The following is a 19454-nucleotide window of genomic DNA, read 5'->3' as shown; positions in this document are numbered from 1 at the left end:
ATACCCTTACAAATTATAAATGTTAAACAAATAATAAAAGTCTTAAGTAATATAAATAAGATAATAAATTATCATAACATAAATCATATTTAATTTAATACAACTCTTCAATATTATATATGTTAATTAATTTTATTATAGTTTATGATGTTTTTATCTGAAAAATATTCATAAAGAATTATGAAGATAAATAATGCTAATTTTTGAAGAAAATAAATAGATAAGAATAATAATAGTTTACCACTATATATTATTACAAGTTCTATAGAGGTGAGTAGTAATGCTAATTATTAAATTTTATTTAGGTAAGGATAAAAGTTAATCAATTGATAGGGATATTTGGAGAACATCTTTTAATAATATCATTAAGACTTTTTAGATTAAGTAAAAAACTAAAAAAAATACCTTAATAACTTAGTGACTTAATGATTGAAATTTTTCATTAAGTTGAAAAAACAAACATACTTAATAATTTAGGGGTGGTTTGTTTTTTGTTTTTTTCTTAATGACTTAATTTGCTTAATTTTAATTAGTTAAGTGAGTAAGTCTGTTTGTTTTTTCAACTTAATGAAAAAATTTTAGTCATTAAGTTATTAAACTATTTTTTTTAGTTGTTTGTTTAATCTAAAAATACTCAATGATATTATTAAAAGATATTCTTTAAAATATTCCTATCTAATTAATTAATTTTCATTCTCACCTAAATAAAATCTAATAATTAGCATTATTACTCATCTTCTATAACCTATGATAATATGTAGTGATAGACAATTATTATTTTTATCTTTTTATTTTCTTTAAATTAGCATTATTTATCTTCATAATCTTTTTATAAATATTTTTTATATAAAAACATCATAAACTATAATACAATTGATAAACATATACTAATATAAAATATTAAAGGGTTATATTAAATTGAATATGATTTGTGTTATGATAATATATTATCTTAATTTATATTCTTTGAGATATTTATTATTTGTTTAACATTTTATAATCTGTAAGGGAACAAATGTTAAAATACTAGTTTTTAGAAAAAAAAAAACTTAATATTTAGTTTTAGCAATTCAAACAAGAAAACAAACATATTATTTAGATTCAAACATTTAGCTCTATTTAGAATTAAGACAAATTCAAGTCTATTCAAATTTCAGATAAAAAGAAAAGCCACATTAACTGATTAAAATTAAGTCAATTAAGTCATTAGTTTAAAAAAAAAAAACACACGGCTTGTTATGATTATTTTGATATTGGTTATTAATATAAAATTTTCCAATTTAATTTGAATTATAACATAGAAATTATATGTTAATTTTTCATTAATTATTTCAAATTTTTTAATTAAACACCTTTTAAAATTAAAAAGATACGGAAGTGAGTAAATTCCAAATCAAATTTTTAGCGTCGTGCCTCTTAAGGGTTCAAATTTATATGTTTAACCAAAGAAGTAAGATACTTTGAAAATCACTCGTCAAATTCCTAGGGCCATTCAATAATTATTTCAATTATGCTATAATTCATTAAAAAAAAAAAGTACGAATGATTAACGGTAGGCCTTCTCAAAATTATCACAAAAAAAAAAACATTATAGTTTCAGGAAAATATGGAAGGTTACAATTGTAATCTTTAGTTTTTTTTTTTTAATTCTTATAAAAACTAAAATTAAGATTGTTTTTGTTCGTAATTTTATTTTATCTTATTTTTTGAACGATAACATAAAGAATTATCAAAACCCATCCTTCTCTGGGCTCCTCTTAGAGATGTGGAAGGCTTTTTCCTCTGAGGCCCATTGGGTCTCAAACCAGGCTCAAGTTCACGTGCGTAACCCAAACCAAAACAAAAGATGATAAAAATGAAAATGGCCGGAGTTCGAAACACGAGACTGCCACGTAAGCTCCACAATCGCAGTTAATTCAACCAAGTCGCGATCAGTTACCTCAGCTACAACTAAACTGCGTTGGTTTGGATTAACGACGAAGGGATTATAACAAGAACAAGGAGAGAGGCAATGATAGTGATGATACAATACAAATATTAGCAACGTGTGGACCCCACTCCAAAATCTCTCATATGATGGTGCGACAAAATTTTGACTCCATCGCAAACTTAATCCCTAAGCAAATCGTTCAGCATTATTATATTGTCGTTTAATTTTCTGAATCCTCCATCGAACTCGGACAAATATGGAGCAGCCTCTACTCTCCGGTAAGCTACACTCGGCGGATTCCATTTTTAATTTTTAACTTTTGAGAATTTTCATGAATTGACATTATTTTTTATTTGTTGACACTGAATAATGAAGAGAAAAGAAGTGAATCGGGAGGGAAAGACAGCGGAAGATGGAGCTCGTACGAGCACGTGGGAAGAACAAATTCTTTCATTCCAACCGCCTCCTTGGCGGGAACCGAACTCAGCGTTGAAGAAATCCGATCGGCTTCTGGTTTCTCTGGTCACTATCCGCCGTCCATTCACGCTCCCTTGATCAGTTCTCCTGAGCCCGATCCTCACCGTGCGTGGTGCATCGAAACTCTCCATTTTTATTTTAAAATGAGCTTCGTTATTTGTTTGTGTCCGCGTATTTTCATCCATTAGTGACGCGTGTGTCTCTTGCAGAGCAAGCTATTGTGCACCAAGGTCAAGGCGGTTACTTTGGAGGGGATTATCGTGCAAAAGCTAATGAATTTCAGGGGTAACGACTAATGACGGATTGAATTACAGTTTAATTAGTTGCAATTGTTTTGTCATTTGGGGTTATACGCCTGTTGTTTGATATATTTTAAGCATACATTGTGCTTGTTCTTGAGCTGGTTTGTTTTTGTTTTTCTTATTTTGGCCTTATGGGACCTTGTTTGTTGAAATATTATCCTGATAATTTTGGAAAAAGTTCAAAATTTGATGCCATCGTACAGTAAAAGGAAAAAACAAAAGGGGAAAAATCAAATTGTATTCCACTTTAGTATTAATTAGTTACATAGAAGAAAGCCTACTTATGATATAGCATAAACTTTGTAAATGAAAAGGGCTGCTGTAGTTTGTTGTTGGAGGATATCATGATTTGATATGATATTGTTCTTCTTGTGCCACAACGCGAAGTTATTAAGAGTTTTAATCAGCATTTTTCCTGTTATCTAGTTTTCTGTCTTCCAGATACCTAGTGAATGCAAGGATACTTTATTTCTTCAAAACGGGATGTTTCTAATCTGCTTCAATGATAACTTTTGAGCCTTGATTTTCATCCCTCAGAAAACAAAACATCCACGTGCTATTTTTTTAAGTTTTATTGTTTAGTCTCTATTCATGCGCTTTTTTATTTATGGAACTTGATGAGCATTTCACTATGTTGCAAACTTCTGACATCAGTGAAACAAATTTTAGAGGGCAAGAGAAAATCAAAATGGAGCCTTTCGGTTAAATAAATGATCTTTATGTAGGCAAATACTGGATGAGGTAGAGATAAGGGAGTTGCTCATTGATCATGTCGGTCATCGTTGCTGTTGGGGAAGTCGTCCAGCTCGAACATGGAAGATTCATGCCGTTGAAGATTGTAATGTCTATGTTGGAACTCTTGAGACATTCATAGAGGAGAGGGAAACCATAAGTGAAACAGAACCTTACCTTGGTGGAAACATTGATGGGAAAGATAATGGGCCTGCACTAGGGACTTGGGAATTGGATCTAAGGTCACAATTCCCTGTTCTATTTGTACCTCATCAAGAAACACGAGTAAAAGTTCCTCGTTCTGAAACAATCAAGAAATGCCCTGGTAATTTTCCCAAAACTGTGGACTCTTTGTGGGATGAATAATATACTTTTTGGACATGAAGTTGTCCATATTTGTTTACATGTCATTTTTTACTGTCCTTCTCCTCTAGTTTCCTTTATTGCTCCAGTTATTAATATGACCTATTTCCTGATTAAAACCATACAAGTATTATTTGGTTCCCATGTTTAGATATTGCTTAATTGCATTAATTTGCAGATTGTGTAGGACGAGGAAATGCTGTCTGTCCTAGTTGCAATGCAAATCAAGAGCCTGAATATTATAAGGAAAAGCAGATGAGTCAGTGCTTCAATTGTTATGGAAGGGGTTTGATTGCTCATAAAGATGGGTCTGACACAATGTGAGCATTTTCCCATTGATCCTTTTGTTTGTACTGATCTCACACAGCATGTGTTGTCATCCTATGTCAAGCTCCAACATATTTATTAGACAAATAAGTTTTCTTTAACCATGAATTATTTACCTGTTAACTACTGTATGTTGCATATAGCCAGTGATAAATACTGCAACTTGATAATGTAGGTTTTAAATTTTCTGACTGACAAGCACCATATGTTCTTAGATGGTGATTTCCCTGTCGTTGGATCTTTATATTTGGTGGCTGTCTCTAATATCTTCTCTTCTACTGTTTTCTTTACTAATTATCTCTGCAGCTGTACGAAATGCAATGGAAAGGGAACAATTCCTTGTGCAACTTGTGGATCTCGTGGGTTAATAAAATGCAGGAAATGTGGTGGAAGTGGTTCTCTTTTGACACGCAGTTTTGCCATTGTTAGATGGTGAGTTTACAACTTGTCTTTATAAATAATGATTCCTTCCTGTTGAACACAGAATTTAGAAGGTATCTACATGCATTAAGCTGTTGAACTACATACTTAGGGAAAAGGAATCATTTTTCTGTTAACAGGAAGACTCTGTCAACCCGAAAAGTAAGTGCAACCAGCGGATCAGGTTCTGTCCCAGATGAGGTTTTCCACAGAGCCAAAGGGGTTCAGTTGTGTAACACTCAAGCATACCAATGCTCTCCTGCATTTTTTGCTGACTCTTTCTTTCTCAACAAGTTCTCTTCTGAAGTTATTGCAGAACGGGCTCATGTGCCTCCTACTGCCAGGATTATATGTGAGAGGCATACTATTTCTGTTGTTCCAGTAACTCGTGTCACCATGACTCAGCGTGGTCAATCCTTCAGTTTCTATATAATTGGTAATAGCAGAGAGGTGTACTTAAAGGACTATCCGTCTAGGTTTTGCTGGGGCCTCTGTCCTTGCTTGGAGTGGTTAAAATTGTAATTTGCTCAGATCCTCATCTTCCCAAGATTGAAGTCTTGTCATTTATGTGAACTGAAATTTGTGAGTTCTTTGCATGAGTGACGATAAGTTGCTGATTTTTCATCTTCCAAGAGATTGGGGCTGTAATTTTCTTATGCCGACAAGCTTCGGTCAGTTTGGACGACAAGATGTGCTTTTCTTTCCCTTTCTTGTGTTAAATGATGATGGTTATAATTCTGTCAATCAGAGATTTGTATACTTACATGCTTTAGATTTCTTATGGGTTTATAAGAAACTTGCTTTTATATTTATCCCCTACACTCCGGTATTGTCTTGCCTTCTTATCCTTTCCTCCTATTTCTATTAAAGGTCTGGTGTTCTTCAATCCCATGTTTATATTTAAGTGAGAGTTAAAGGGCCGAAGTTGTCTCTTTCGTTTGGGCCAGAACAAATAAGCTGGCTGAATAAGTATGAGAATCCCAGTAACAAAATATAATAAATAACTGAAAGTGTTAAAAGTAATCGAAAGAGATTAAAAAATATGGGATTCCGTACTATCATTGCTGGTTCTATATTACGGGTTACAAGGTTTCGTTAAAAACTTGTTACAGTGCAACGTTAAACTTGAGAAATCTAATAGAAAATATGAATCAGTAGAGACAATTTCGGACAGCAATGGAGTGTTACTTAATGTCTGATTGATATGGTTTTTTTAAATAATTATAAATGTTTATTTAATCTCATAAAATCTTATTAAAATTTTTGTTGTTGTTTGGCTATGTTTTTGATAGAGTTTTTAGAGATTAAATAAGTTATTTTGTCTCTAATAATAAAAATTCATATTTTAGGAATTTGGGAGTAGGGGTTGAAAAGTTTAGTTTTAAAATATTAAAATTTCTAAATATCTTTTACTTATTTGATAATCTCATTTCATTTCTTTTATAACATAACTGTAAAAACTTACTCATTAAAATAAGTTTATAATTTTTAATTAAAAACTCTTCCCGACAATCAAACAACTATTTTTTTTGGTAAAAACTCTATTTATTAGGATTGACAAAAAAACATGAGTTGGTTTTTAATAAAAAAAATCTTTCGACAATCAAACAATTAAATTTTATATAAAAACTTTATTTATTAGGATTGACAAAAAAGTTGAAGTGTTTAGTTTACGCCCACGGCCATAAAGCCCAGTTGCATGGATTGGGCTTGAATATAGGCTAAAAAATATGAAATCCGCATAGATTGAGTTTGAATAAGGGTCTAAGAAGTCTGAATTTTTTAATTTTATAAAAGAAATATCGAATTAAAAAAACTCAAAATATTAAATTAATATATTTTTTAAATTAATATATGTGATTTATTATGTTTTGTTGCTAAATTTTTTATGTATTCGATTATTATTATTATTTTAAATATTTTTTACTTTATTAAAAATTTATTTCAAAATTAATGTAAGGCACACGCTTGGCCCAAGCCCAGTCCGTCTAATTTTGGACGGACTAAAAAGTTTGGGTCTATTCTCAATAAGTTAGGCCTTGGCCTGGATTAGAAAAAGCCTGGCTCAAATTCTTAACTACCAACTCGACTATTTATTTATATAAACTCTATTAATAAAAATTCTATTTAAATAAATTTTATTTCAAAAAATATGTACGGAGCCTTAAACCTAATAACCGAAAATCCGGCAGCTCCAGCTGTTCCAGCCAGCATACAAAGATTTTTTTTTTAGTGCCAGTGGTTTTCACAATTGCGGCTGTTGAACACGCCAAATCTCAATTTGGTACGGACGGTGGAAACGGAATGTTTGATATGTGCTGTAGCCACTTCAAATAATCATATCCCAACTCCAAGTTTAAGTCATTCCACACAAACTTAATTACGCGTGGACCCCTTGTTAATAGTTACATAGTTTTGACGTCATTTATGGATGTGCATTTGATTCGGTTTCAATGAGTAAATTATGACAATTTGATTTCGACAGTAAAAACACCAATGATTCATAATGTTTGAACCAGTTGGTTTTTGTTTACTTTGATTTGAAACTGATTCGAACGACCAAATCAAATGGTTCACTTAAAAAAAAAAAAAACTAAAAATATAATCTATTGAAAATAAAAAATAAAAAATTGAAACCTTAGCTTGCATTAGTTTAATATCGAAGTTATTTGATTCCTGACACAGTTGAAGTACTGATATTGACATATGTGATTATTAATGTGATAGCGTATACTTTGTTTTCTTTTATTTAATTGTTGGTACTTGGTTAATAGCTCATTTTGAGAGATAATGTAAATATTGTGAATGTAGAAGTTTAAGGATCAAGAAATGACGATTGGGAGATCGCTCATTGGTAATAAAATTTTGAAGTTTTTTTTCTTTTTGTAATTTGTACTATATTTCTTTACTATTATTTAATATGTTGCTTATTGTTTGTGGATTTATGGACTTAAGATTGTTGTTGTAGGAATAGTAAATAATTACTATGCCATTTTTTATTAAATATACATGATAAAATTACTCTAACTAAATAATTCAAAACCAAAACCAAACATAAAATTGAATCAAACCTTTAATTTATTTTGATTCTAGTACTTGATTTGTATTTGATTCACAAAATCATGAACTAATTAATTTCGATTTGGTTCAGTTCTGAGCCTGAACTAAATTAAGCCGAATAGTGCCCACCTCAAGAACCATCATGTATAAGTTAGAATTATGGGTCACACAATTTTGTGAGCTTTCAAACCTCTGCTTAAAAAAGTTAATAACGTCCCTATATTGATCCCTTTCATCTATATTTTATTATCACAGTTTTTTTAGTAGCCACATATGTATCAAATACGAGTAACATGAGTAAATTGAGCCCTTATTGGTATTAATTTAAAAGAATTTCACTATTAAGGTTAGCTTATTGCGTCTTAATTAATTTTTTGATCAATTCAATACTCATCTACGTTAGTCTCTTTGGACTTAGTAGTTTTTAGTACCATCATTAAGCCTTTTATTTTTTATTATTTTGCCCCCTAACAAACTGAAATGGATATATACTTGACTTGACAATAAGAAAAAGGTTGGCACGATGAGAAGTTGGATGTCAATAAGCAGCATCTCTTTTAATTTCTCAGAAAACCAATCAAAGAGCAACTTTAGGTCAAGTTCCAATATTAGCTTAATTAGTATAAGCGAAAACGGAGACATCAACTCCCACTAGGCTCGAAATATATATTGGTACTTCATCAGCAACCTCAAATAATAATAATAACAACAGCCCTCTCTTCCAAATTCCATCTCACCTAATGAAGCATTGATCGATTACTAAATTTGACTTGACTTGGTCTTCCCTTTATTGGTCCCCATGTCAACCATTACCAACAACACCCTCTTCATTTTCTTTTTGTTGCCTAACACGACCATTCCTCGTATCATCTTATGCCACTTGTTCAAGAATAATGCTTACAATTTTTTTTTTTGGGGGGAAAAAGTCACATTAAAATTAAAATTTTCCCATAATAATCTTTATTAGGTAGCATCAACCTATCATGTGCATATATACAAGGACCGCAACACAACATCCTTTGTATTAGAAAGAAAGGTCAACATTAAGCGTAACTAATTTATTATATGTAATTAGTTTTTATATATGTATTTCGTAATTTTAGTAATTTTTAATTTTTTGTATGAAATTAATTTTAATTTCAAAACCGTGACCCCACCAAAACACGCCAAGCCTAACAAAGTTAACAAAAGAACAGAGAACGTGCCAGCTTTCCACTCCGCTAAGATTCGCTTCTCTTTCTCTCCGCGTTGAATTATCATCGTGTGATGGATCGATCACTCTCTCTTATCGTTGGCACGGCACCGCCGCACCGCACCTTCTCGTTTGATCCGGTGCATTGCAGCTCACGATATTCTCCTGCTCCCTACCCCGAACGCCAATAAAACCGTACGCCTGTTTGCATTCAATGATTGCACAACGGCACAACCGACAAAATGTTCATCGAGTGATGTGCATGTTGGCGTGCACACACGGAATCGTCGCCCCGCGGGGGTGTATGCATGATTAGAATCCAACGGCTAGGAGAATTATAAAAGAGGAATTAAATAATAATTAGGCTACTGGAGATGTCAGGTGTGACAAAACAACGGACGCAGATTTCGAGAAGCATGCCACGCGTCCTTTCATTGTCAATTTTCTAAAAGTACTCTGACAGAATTTGAAAGAGATACGTACGGGCAGAAGAGGTCAAAAGATTAAGCGACGGCAAACGAAAACAGTTGGATCGAGGAACGGTCCACTGTACTGCTACCACCGAACTCTTGCCATTGGTCTATATTTATAAGATGTTTGTTTTTTTTTTTTTTTAATTGCAAAAATAATTAATCACGTGACAATTATTGTTCAATTTAATATTGGATTTTTATTTTTATTTTAATAAGAACTCATCACTCAACAAGGATTTTAATGTTAAGTGAATTCTAAGAGGGTTGGAGATCTTCCCGTGATTTGAACATATCGTGATAAAATTTTGATTTTTTGGTGTACAATTAAAACACTACTTTACTCTGAAACCTTTTAAAATATTATTGTATTCTTTTTAAATGAATCTAATAACAAAAAGATCATTTATTTAAAATTCTTTTACGGTAGTTAATAGAGTCAACATAAAAGTGGTTAGTTATATAAAACTAAAACTCGAAGTGTTTTTAAGAATTTTATTAAAAACTCACGATGACTATTTATTATAGACATTTTTAAGGTGATTGAGGGATAATTTTTCTTTTATTTAATTCAACTATACATCAATACATGTCATTTGTGTACTATATTATTATATTATTATTTTTTTTGAAAAGATGGTTGTATATCAACTACTTTTAGAATAGATGTCTAAAACTTTCACTCTAATATAGCACGTTATACCAGTTAAATCACTTGACCTATCAAAACGAGCGACAAATAGATATCTAAAAACTTTGACTTTTACATCATAATAAGAGATTAGTAAGACCACTTAACTCTAGAAGAACCTTATTGATAAAGATCCACCATTAATGTTAAAAAGACAAATCTCAGTAGAAATTTCATTACGCTGTGTGGCATGACAGTTGGGATTTCTTAACTACATTCTCATGGAGTATCGGGTAAGACTGCTCGGTTTTCTTGCAAAAAGTGCTTTTGCTCGAATCGCTACTTCTCACCTCTCAGCAACCTAATCGTGTTGGTTTCCTCACTTTAAACATTTTCATGTGACCATATTTGTTTACTCTTTCACGATAAGGAAAAATTTTGGAATCACATGCTTCTGTTGCTCAAGCTTAAACTCTCAACACAACATTTTAAGCTAAAGTTTCAAGATTTTAGTGCCCCCCCTCCACTCCACCTCCTCCTTCTGGAGATGAATCATCTTGTGTCATACTTATCGTTACTTCTAATTGTGGCTGGATTTAGTTTTACACAATTGACCTTGTTTGCAGAGTTCAAAAGACAAATCAACACAAGATTACAATTTGAAAAAAAAAAATATAATCTAAGAATCTCTACCTTTACATGTCTCGAGGTAATTAAAAAATATAATTTACTGGGATTTAATACACTGAATAATATTTTTCTATATCGTGAAGCAACCCAATAATATTATATTACTCAACGTGTGTTTAAAATGTTTCTTCATCCAAAAGAAAATAGAAAGATTAATGGCTCTTAAAAGGTGTATGTCAATTATTGTTGAAATTCAATTTTATTTTTTTTTAATTTTCTACCCTGAAAATACTCTCAAAATACACTGGTAAGCTGAATGGGGTCATGATAAAATTAAAATTTTATTTTAATTTTCATTATGCTTCAGTTTTACTTTTTCCTTGTGAAATGCCCAAAATTAAGGTAATTGAATTTGTAATCTAAGAAATGAATTTGTAATCTAATAAATTAATCAATATACTACCAAATATTCTTGACTTTCAAATGAGTGACTTTTTTTTTCAGTAATGCTTCTTTGATAAGTTCATGCATGTTTGGCGGTACTGATTCGAATTGGAATTCAAATCCATTAATTTTTTTTTTTAGATGAACTGGACAACTTTATAAATAAATAAAAAAAAAATAGCAGCTCAAGCAAACCAAATTCATTACACCAATTAAAAAACCATTACCAATTAATTATAAAAGAAGCAAATTGAGTTCTGGTACATTTATTAATTTCCTTTGATTACAAAATCAAGTTTATCCCATCAACTTCTTTAATGTTTTGTCTAGTCACATAAAAAATGATGTGATAATGATTTCTTCACAAATTTATACTAAAATGTTCAAAATAAAACCCAAAAAAAATAAAACTTGTGTTCGCATTAAATTATCAAATGTTTACCCAAATATCTAAAAACATAAGAAAAGAAAATTTCAAATTACACCCATTTGTACAGAATCGAATCGTTATACTTAGACCATTAATTATATTGTTTCAAATATATATACATATTGTTTTGTCATCAAAGGGACAATTTATTAGTTTGTTAGGCCTCTAAGCTCTCATCTCTTACAATGGTAACAGAGACTGAATATAGTAACTAAAAAAAGATTGAGGGCATAATTGTGGAAATGCCTTAGAATTAAGACCAATTTATAAAAAAAATAGCCCTCTTCATTACAATATTATTTTTAATTTTTGACAATAAAAAAATGAGCATTTGAAACACGCATACACGATACTCTTGAATAATCTATGGGAGCAATGACCTACAAGTAATGAACAGATTGACATCTCAAGCATAATTAAAGTAATAAGAAAAAAATAATGAACAGATAAATTTAATTAATCGTTTGAGTAGTTTTTTTTCAAAACACACTACCCAAAAGTAAAAAAAAAATAAAAAATTTATTATGTATTTTTTTTTTAATAAAAAAAAATTGGATTAAGAAGAACAGTTAAAAGAAAGAAGTATCCGAGTAAAGTTCCAACGTTAGTCAGAGGCAGAGACTGCGTCGCACTATAAATAGAAAAGAAAAAAGAGCCAACCCAAACACAAACACCAAACACCAAAAGCAGATCGCAAGCACATGTCACATATCATATATACGCAGTTACATTCGTTCCTTTGAAGCTTCAATTTCGGGGCATTTCGAGTTTCGACACAACTCAACACAACTGACGGTTTCCCTCGCTTTCTCTCTCTCTCTCTCTCTCTTTTTTTTTTTTCTTTCCCCTCACTTTCCCGGAAAATAAAATTGGAAAGAAAAGAAAATTTCCCATTTTGTGACATTTCACGCGTATAATAAGTCCTGGGCCATATGTCTTCCGGTGCCGCCCTGAACAACAGCAACAACAACGACGACAACTCCAACTCAACAACGGGAGGCAATCTCAGTGTCCAAAAACCAACACGACGTCGCATTGCTGACTTCATAGATCACGTTGACAAGCTTCCGAATATTCCCTCTGACTATTCGTATTACATTTCCGACGAAGAAGAATCCAACAGCATCAACAACGCGAACAACAGCAGCAGCTTTAACGGCTCCTTTTCTGGGCCCCACGATCATTTCCACAATCATCAGGGGGTCAGGTGTCATCGTGCGCTGCGCAGGAAACTGTGCGCCTTCCTGCCGGACGCTTGTCTGGGGAAGAACATGGTCCGTAAGGTCATGGTCGTGCTCATGTTCATGGCTGTGGTTTCGGTGTTCGTTAAGGCTCCGGTTTTGAGTAACCGGTTTGACGTTAGCAGTAAGAGCAGAGTCAGGGATAAAGGCCTTGTTCTTGCGCGGATGTTTAAAGACGATTGGGCTTTTTCCCAACGCGTTGTTGCGGAAGATAATAAACAAGAACCCTCCATGCCCATCAGAGTTTTGGAGAAGATTTCTGTAAGTTTACTTTCTTTTTCGGTGCTTCTCTAGTCAATTGAAAGGAAACTTAAGAATGTTGCATTCTGTGTAAAAAGGTTTTTTTTTTTTCAACATTTACTGCAGTTTACTACAAGTGGGTTGTTATTTACAACTTAAGTAAATCAAGAAATTGGGTGATTATTTGAATCTGTTTACAAATTTTTCCTTCTGCTTACTTTCCGTTTGGATGCCGAGAAAATGAAGGAAAAACTCTGCATCCTGAGTAATTGCGTAAAAGAGTTTTTTTTTTTAAAAACCCTTTTAATTTTTTAATTTAAGATTATTTGGAAATGGGGATGAGATAATAATTTCTAATTTTTATATTGCTTAAAATTATTCTGTGTTCATATTTTGACTCACAAGAGGAGGTGGGTGGCAACTGGTGCATTGATTTTTATTTGGGGTGGCTACGGAATTCGCTGTTTATGGCTGCTTTCTTATGATTAGTTGGCCGTTGTGTTGCTTTCTTTCTTTTTCCGTGTTGATTCTTCGAGTGTGAACTTTCAAATAAAGTTGTCTTTGACTTTTCTTATTGGAATTTTCTGTCACTGTTTCACAAAATTTTATAATAGAAAAGATTTTGATCTTTTACTGATTGTGCTTTTTACTGTTGGTGATGCAATGTGATGGTAACTAGTTATGTTTTTATTTTATTGTTTTGTAGACTCCAGAAATTTGGATGAAACCCAACAGTGATAACTATTATCAATGCATAGCTCGACCGAAGAGTCAAATAAGTATGAGCCGTTCCATTTCTTCAGTTGTGTTTATATGCATCTTCTTGTTTGCTTGAGAGAATTTATTTCTGATTTTTACAAATTTGAACTTTCTTTTAGGTAATAATAAGAAGACTAATGGGTATATTGTTGTTCATGCGAATGGAGGATTGAATCAAATGAGAACTGGAGTAAGTTTAGCTCTTTCACAAAACTCATCATGTTTGATACTGTGATATTTTGATGCTAATTTATTTCATTGATTGAAATTCAGATATGTGATATGGTGGCTGTTGCCAAGATAATGAATGCCACTCTGGTTCTTCCTTTACTTGATCATGAGTCATTTTGGACCGATCCCAGGTATTATTCTCATTTCTAATTCATTTCGCGTTCTTGAAGATCCTTCTTCATTATATTACGCCTCCATTCTAATGATGAATTTCCCAAATTTTTGCAGTGATTTCAAAGATATTTTCGACTGGAGACATTTCATGAATGTTTTAAAAGATGATGTCAATATAGTCGAGTATTTGCCAACCCGTTACGCAAGGAAGAAGCCCCTACTAAAGGCTCCTGTTTCCTGGTCAAAGGTGTGTAAATATTAAATAATCTGAACTTTCAAATTGCAAGGCATTTTGTTGCTTTATCTCTATTTATCAATTGTATCTAAGATGCTACATTTGCAGGCTAGTTACTACAGAAATGAGATGGTCCCTTTGTTAAAGAAGCACAAGGTGATAAAGTTTTCCCACACCGATTCAAGGCTTGCTAATAATGGCCTTGCTGGCTCAATCCAAAGGCTCAGGTGCCGAGCCAATTACGAGGCTCTCCGCTATTCGAAGGATATCGAGGACCTTGGAAAAATTTTAGTTGATCGACTTAGGAACAATAGTGAGCCCTATGTGGCTCTGCACTTAAGGTATTATCAAAGTGGCATCTATTATTATTTTCTTAGTTATGAAGTTAAGAAGCTAAGTAGTCGAATGTTGATTGCAGATATGAGAAAGACATGCTTGCATTCACCGGCTGCAGCCACAATCTTACTGCTGAAGAGGCTGAGGATCTGAGGGTTATGAGGTATAATGTTAAACATTGGAAGGAGAAGGAGATAGACGGCATAAAGCGACGTCTCCAAGGGGGATGTCCAATGTCTCCCCGAGAAGCAGCCTTGTTCCTAAAGGCCTTGGGTTACCCTTCCACGACAACAATCTATATAGTTGCAGGGGAGATTTATGGCAGCAGTAGCATGGCAGCCTTCCGTGAAGAGTTTCCAAATGTCTTTTCTCATTCCACTCTAGCGACCGAAGAAGAGTTGGAGCCGTTCAAGCCGTATCAAAATCGCCTTGCTGCCTTGGATTATCTTGTGGCACTAGAAAGTGATGTCTTTGTTCATACATATGATGGAAATATGGCCAAGGCAGTGCAGGGGCACAGGAGATTTGAAGGATTTAGAAAGTCCATCAACCCTGACAAGTTAGTAACTTATCAAAGATTTTATTTTTATTTGTTACTGCAGGGTGTATTTATTTGCAAATATTAAACTGATATGATATCTTTATTTCAGGCAAAACATTGTTAGACTGATAGATCAGTTAGATGAGGGTGCTATATCTTGGGAAGAATTCTCTTCAGAAGTTAAGAGTTTACATTCAGACAGGCTCGGAGGACCATATTTGAGACAGCCGGGAGAGTCACCAAGACTAGAGGAAAACTTTTATGCAAATCCTTTTCCTGGTTGTATCTGTGACAGGTCTCAGGAGAGGGTTGCTGGCCTGAAACTTGATGAGAGGCTAAGTTCAAGAGCTGCATCGAAAAAATAAGGTTTTCGTAGGCAAGATTTTTTCGCTGATTCCATGGATTACTTGTGTCGACTGCTTATAAGGTGGCTGATTGTGTGAATTTTGGCCATTGAACTGCATTTTGCTCAGTCAAGAGACTCTAAGAGCTGCCAAAAGGATCAAGGAGATGGAGGCTCTCACCCGTTTTGAGAGTTATTGTTTTAGTTAGAGAGGACCATTCCTGCAATTAGGAAAGCGGAGATGGTCCTGGATAATTCTGGGAAATATCAGATTACTGTACACTGGCGCAGAGAACTGAATTCCTGTTAGTTCATAGTATTCCATTTATTTATTATTCTTTTATTGTCAATATCATTCGTCAAATTAGGCTTCATTACAAATTTAAATGTAACATCATACACAGTACATAATAGAAAGTATCACGATTTCTCCAGATACCTTCTGATTCTTTGTAATCTCTTCTCACTTGTCGAACTACAGTGGAATGAAAGCAATTTCTCCATTACAGAGGTGCAAGGATTTCATCACACTAGTGAGAGATTGATGACGGTCGCAGTCACACGGATAATTGTTTGGAATTTGACGTTCAAAATTGACAGGGGCCTAACAAGAATTAGCATTGAGTGTGGACTAAGTTCACATTAAATGGGAGACTTTCATTTGAATCTTATTGAACAAAGAAAACAAAGCAGAAAATTGCTTTTCACTTATGCGCCACAAAGCTGGCGGGTGACAAAAAATCACCATCAGACAGGCCCGAAGCAGTGGCCTGGAAAAAGCTACCCTTTGTGCTCACAAGAAAAGCAATAAAAAGTCTCTTTTACATTACAGACTTAGCGAATTTTTAGCAAATTTTAAAATATCAGCCGGAAAGCGAATCTTTTTTTTTTTTTAAATTTATCTTTAGGGTTAAGAAGTTTAGTTAGTTAACGAAAGTATAATTTATATTTAAATTTTTAACAAAATGTTAGTCCTTGTTATTATCTAAGGAAAAAGAGTTTTTAAAAATAGGTTTTTGTTTTGAGAAAACTATTAAGAACTCAATAAATTTTTTTGTTGAATTTTGAAAACTTCTTTTTAAATACAGCCTCTGTTACACTTGTTTTGCCAATAATATATTATTAAAAAAAGACGTTTTGGGCATGAGGCAAGAGTTTAAAAGTAATTTTATTAGCATGCTGTCAGACCCAGTTTTAACAAACTCTAAAATGTCAATTTTTGCCGAGGCAATTTCCTCTTTCACTTTCTTCTCCCTCTGTTTTAAACGTCTTTTCTCTTCTTTGGTAACCCAGAAATGCTTGTGTTTTGACCCAACTTATTGCTATTCATACTACCTAAGCACAAACAGGACGTAGCAGCAATCACTCTCTCCACTTCCTTTTACCACGTATAACTTCCCAGTATATAGGCCTTAAAGATAGCACCTACGGATCGTATGGCAGTTACTATCAATTCTCATATTAAGCAGAAAACTTTCAGAGTGCTCCTGGTTTCAATTACTGCAGAAGGTAATATGTCAGAAAAAAAGCAAATAAAGTTAGAAAAAGTGAAAAGGATTACATCACACAGCTACAACACTTAACGGCTTTACTAACATTCAGATGAGGACATGAATTTAGATGAGTTTCAGAACTTCTGCAACAAATATATGAGGAGAACAACTGAAGAATCTGCCCGTTAAAAGTATACATTGAAAACGTACAGGAGAAATTGAGAATTGGAGAGAGATGTATTTCAATTACAAAAAGAATGGTGTCTCGTTCATCCCTTGGCTACAAAACCCACAATATCAGCAAAGAGTCGTTAATCAAATGGAACTTCAAGATGAATAGGTTGAATCTCAACAAAGTTGATTAATGTACATGATGCAGCCTTTTATCCAGGAAATCCACCCCTTCTTAATTGGATACAAATTTTTCATAATCTGCCTGTGGAATTACATCATCATGATCCATATCTGTAACTCTTAACTACCACATTGAAGGTACATAGACCTGTTCTTTCAGATTTTGTGTTGCACTTTCTGTAGGAAAACCTCTGACCGCACCAATTGTCCACTGCGCTATGATCCCTGCTGCAACTGCAAAGCGAAGCTGCCTTTGCAATACATCTTGATTTTCAAACATCTCAGGGCAAGTCGTCAGCTTTCTCAAAATGGCAGCAACCACAGCATCACCAGAACCAGTCCTATCACAAGTGAAAGGTGTTATCAGCACATCTTCTGTTCCAACCACCACACCATCAAATGACGGGGAATAATAATGAATCCGAAGAGTTCCGTCAGTTACAAACAAAAATTTAAGTCCATCATGCCACAATGGAGAGATTTCCTCACGAGTATAATGATAATAATCCCGCCGGTTCTTAGTTTGTTCATAACTTTCCGCATAATATTGTGGAACATAATTTCTTTTCCTCTCATAACACTCTTCATCTAAAAGAAATTCCAGCTCTTGCCTTGACACCTCAATAACATCTGCCTCATTCCATGCTTTCTTAATCAGTTCCCTGGTCTCAACACGTGATTTCCACAAAGGCAATGGCAAATTTAAATCAAAAAATATAAGCCCTCCAAACTTCTTAGACCATTCAATTGCTTTAAGAAGTGTTGAACCCATTGTTGGTGACATCAAAACTTCAGAATTGAAGTGGAAAATTTTAGCCTGCAGTAGATTAGATAAGAAGAATTACACATTCAGTCAACAAACTAATTTCATTTCATTACTTGCTTTACAATTTGGCCCATCTAATTCCACCCCGTTCAACCATTTCATTCAAATTGTCCTCCCTTGAGGTGAGCAAAAAGATCATTTACAAAAACAAAAAGATCATAACTGCCGTACTTGTGCTTAAATTTGAAATCACACCATTAATATTTACCAACCAGTCAATAACTAGTGATCCTATTCCATAACAACATTCCCTTAAGCATTTCATATTCCAAAGGCAGGCATAACGTTTGTAACTGAGCATTCAATATTAAAAAAAAAAAAAAAATTGGATCTTTTCAATCTACAAAATGCAATTCATTCATGTGACCTCAAACCTCAGACATAAATTTGTCAAATGTTTACCTCTTTGAGCACTGGCACGTTCAATTCAGAGCTCCGAAGCGAATCCTCAGCCGAATCTTTCACCGTCTCAGCCATCATCTTCCCATTCTCAAACTTAATCTTCATATACGTACACGCGGTCTTAACATTCTCATCAAACTTCACCGCGCGTGTCTGCACTCTCTCTTTATTCATCATCAAAACCAACTCATCGCCGAAGTCATCGGCGCCAACCTTCCCCAAGAACGCCGCCCTTCCGCCAAGCCTCACGTGGGATATCGCCACGTTGGAAGGGGGCCCACCTGGGGCCCTCACAAACTCCGGCGGATCCCACTGGACCATCTTCCACGTGGAGTAGATGTCCGGGTGCATCTGGTTGTCGTGCACTCTCACCGTCGGCACAAACTCTTTTTGTACGGCTCCAAAGCAGCATATTAGAGGAGGATCATCGAAAGGAAAGTCCATGTCGTCATCGTAATCCAATACGCCGTCGCTTAGTTCTTTCGTTTCTTTTTTGGTCTCAATTAAGCCATTCTCGACTTGAGTTTTCTTCGGACGCCCGGCTTTTTTCTTCGTCGCAGTAGCCGAAGAAGCTGATGTGGCTTTCTTCTTCCGGCCTCGGCGAGAGGGTTTCGGCGGTTCAACAGCTCCATTGTTGCCGTCATTATCATCAAGAGTAGAAGCTTTTGGTGGGCTTAGTAAATAAAAATAATGTGGCTTCAATCTGATTTTGGGTTTTAAAAATTTCGTTGTTTCGTTAGGGTTCATAAGAAGTGGAGAAGAGTAGTGAAGGTGAGGAAGAAGAAGAAATGTCGCCATAGTTAAAGGGTTTATCCAGGGGTTTCTTTCTTTGTTTGGCTTCTAAAATTTTTTATCGGGTTGTAATTATTGGGCTCGGTTGTCGAGTCGGGTCAATAGTTGTCATTAGATCCAACGGCTGATAGCTGGCAGG

At 34.0% G+C, this 19454-nt stretch overlaps 3 protein-coding genes across 3 annotated transcripts; 2 read left to right on the top strand and 1 right to left on the bottom strand.

Moving 5' to 3' along the window:
- Positions 1–1979: 1979 nt before the first annotated feature.
- Positions 1980–5370, top strand: LOC102630858 (uncharacterized). The gene is made up of 7 exons (XM_006480877.4): positions 1980–2208; positions 2306–2512; positions 2617–2692; positions 3435–3766; positions 3983–4124; positions 4438–4563; positions 4692–5370. The coding sequence occupies exons 1-7, from the start codon at positions 2187–2189 to the stop codon at positions 5071–5073; spliced, it is 1287 nt and encodes a 428-aa protein (XP_006480940.1). The 5' UTR covers positions 1980–2186; the 3' UTR covers positions 5074–5370.
- A 6689-nt stretch (positions 5371–12059) lies between these two features.
- Positions 12060–15882, top strand: LOC102630553 (O-fucosyltransferase 19). The gene is made up of 8 exons (XM_006480876.4): positions 12060–12910; positions 13596–13668; positions 13768–13838; positions 13922–14010; positions 14108–14240; positions 14337–14569; positions 14647–15123; positions 15215–15882. Exons 1-8 carry the CDS (start codon positions 12341–12343, stop codon positions 15468–15470), a joined length of 1902 nt encoding a protein of 633 aa, XP_006480939.1. The 5' UTR covers positions 12060–12340; the 3' UTR covers positions 15471–15882.
- A 1153-nt stretch (positions 15883–17035) lies between these two features.
- On the bottom strand, positions 17036–19366 carry LOC102630252 (fructokinase-like 1, chloroplastic). The gene is made up of 2 exons (XM_025099668.2): positions 18524–19366; positions 17036–18112 (listed from the first exon to the last, which is right to left on the bottom strand). The coding sequence occupies exons 1-2, from the start codon at positions 19319–19321 to the stop codon at positions 17420–17422; spliced, it is 1491 nt and encodes a 496-aa protein (XP_024955436.1). The 5' UTR covers positions 19322–19366; the 3' UTR covers positions 17036–17419.
- Positions 19367–19454: the final 88 nt, after the last annotated feature.

This window comes from Citrus sinensis, chromosome 6 (assembly GCF_022201045.2).
Source record: "Citrus sinensis cultivar Valencia sweet orange chromosome 6, DVS_A1.0, whole genome shotgun sequence".
Lineage (NCBI taxonomy): Eukaryota > Viridiplantae > Streptophyta > Magnoliopsida > Sapindales > Rutaceae > Citrus > Citrus sinensis.
Note: the sequence above shows the minus strand (reverse complement) of the source record. Positions and strands in the feature narration are given on the sequence as shown.

What these genes read in the sequence shown, in the direction of transcription:
- LOC102630252 (XM_025099668.2), bottom strand. Translation starts at nt 19,321, where the DNA reads ATGGCGACATTTCTTCTTCTTCCTCACCTTCACTACTCTTCTCCACTT. An exon ending in ACGTGCCAGTGCTCAAAGAG is followed by an intron (nt 18,113 to 18,523) that starts GTAAACATTTGA and finishes AATCTACTGCAG; the next exon opens with GCTAAAATTTTCCACTTCAA.
- LOC102630858 (XM_006480877.4), top strand. Translation starts at nt 2,187, where the DNA reads ATGGAGCAGCCTCTACTCTCCG. An exon ending in GGAGCAGCCTCTACTCTCCG is followed by an intron (nt 2,209 to 2,305) that starts GTAAGCTACACT and finishes TGAATAATGAAG; the next exon opens with AGAAAAGAAGTGAATCGGGA. An exon ending in TCCTGAGCCCGATCCTCACC is followed by an intron (nt 2,513 to 2,616) that starts GTGCGTGGTGCA and finishes TGTCTCTTGCAG; the next exon opens with AGCAAGCTATTGTGCACCAA.
- LOC102630553 (XM_006480876.4), top strand. Translation starts at nt 12,341, where the DNA reads ATGTCTTCCGGTGCCGCCCTGAACAACAGCAACAACAACGACGACAAC. An exon ending in TCGACCGAAGAGTCAAATAA is followed by an intron (nt 13,669 to 13,767) that starts GTATGAGCCGTT and finishes ACTTTCTTTTAG; the next exon opens with GTAATAATAAGAAGACTAAT. An exon ending in TATGTGGCTCTGCACTTAAG is followed by an intron (nt 14,570 to 14,646) that starts GTATTATCAAAG and finishes TGTTGATTGCAG; the next exon opens with ATATGAGAAAGACATGCTTG.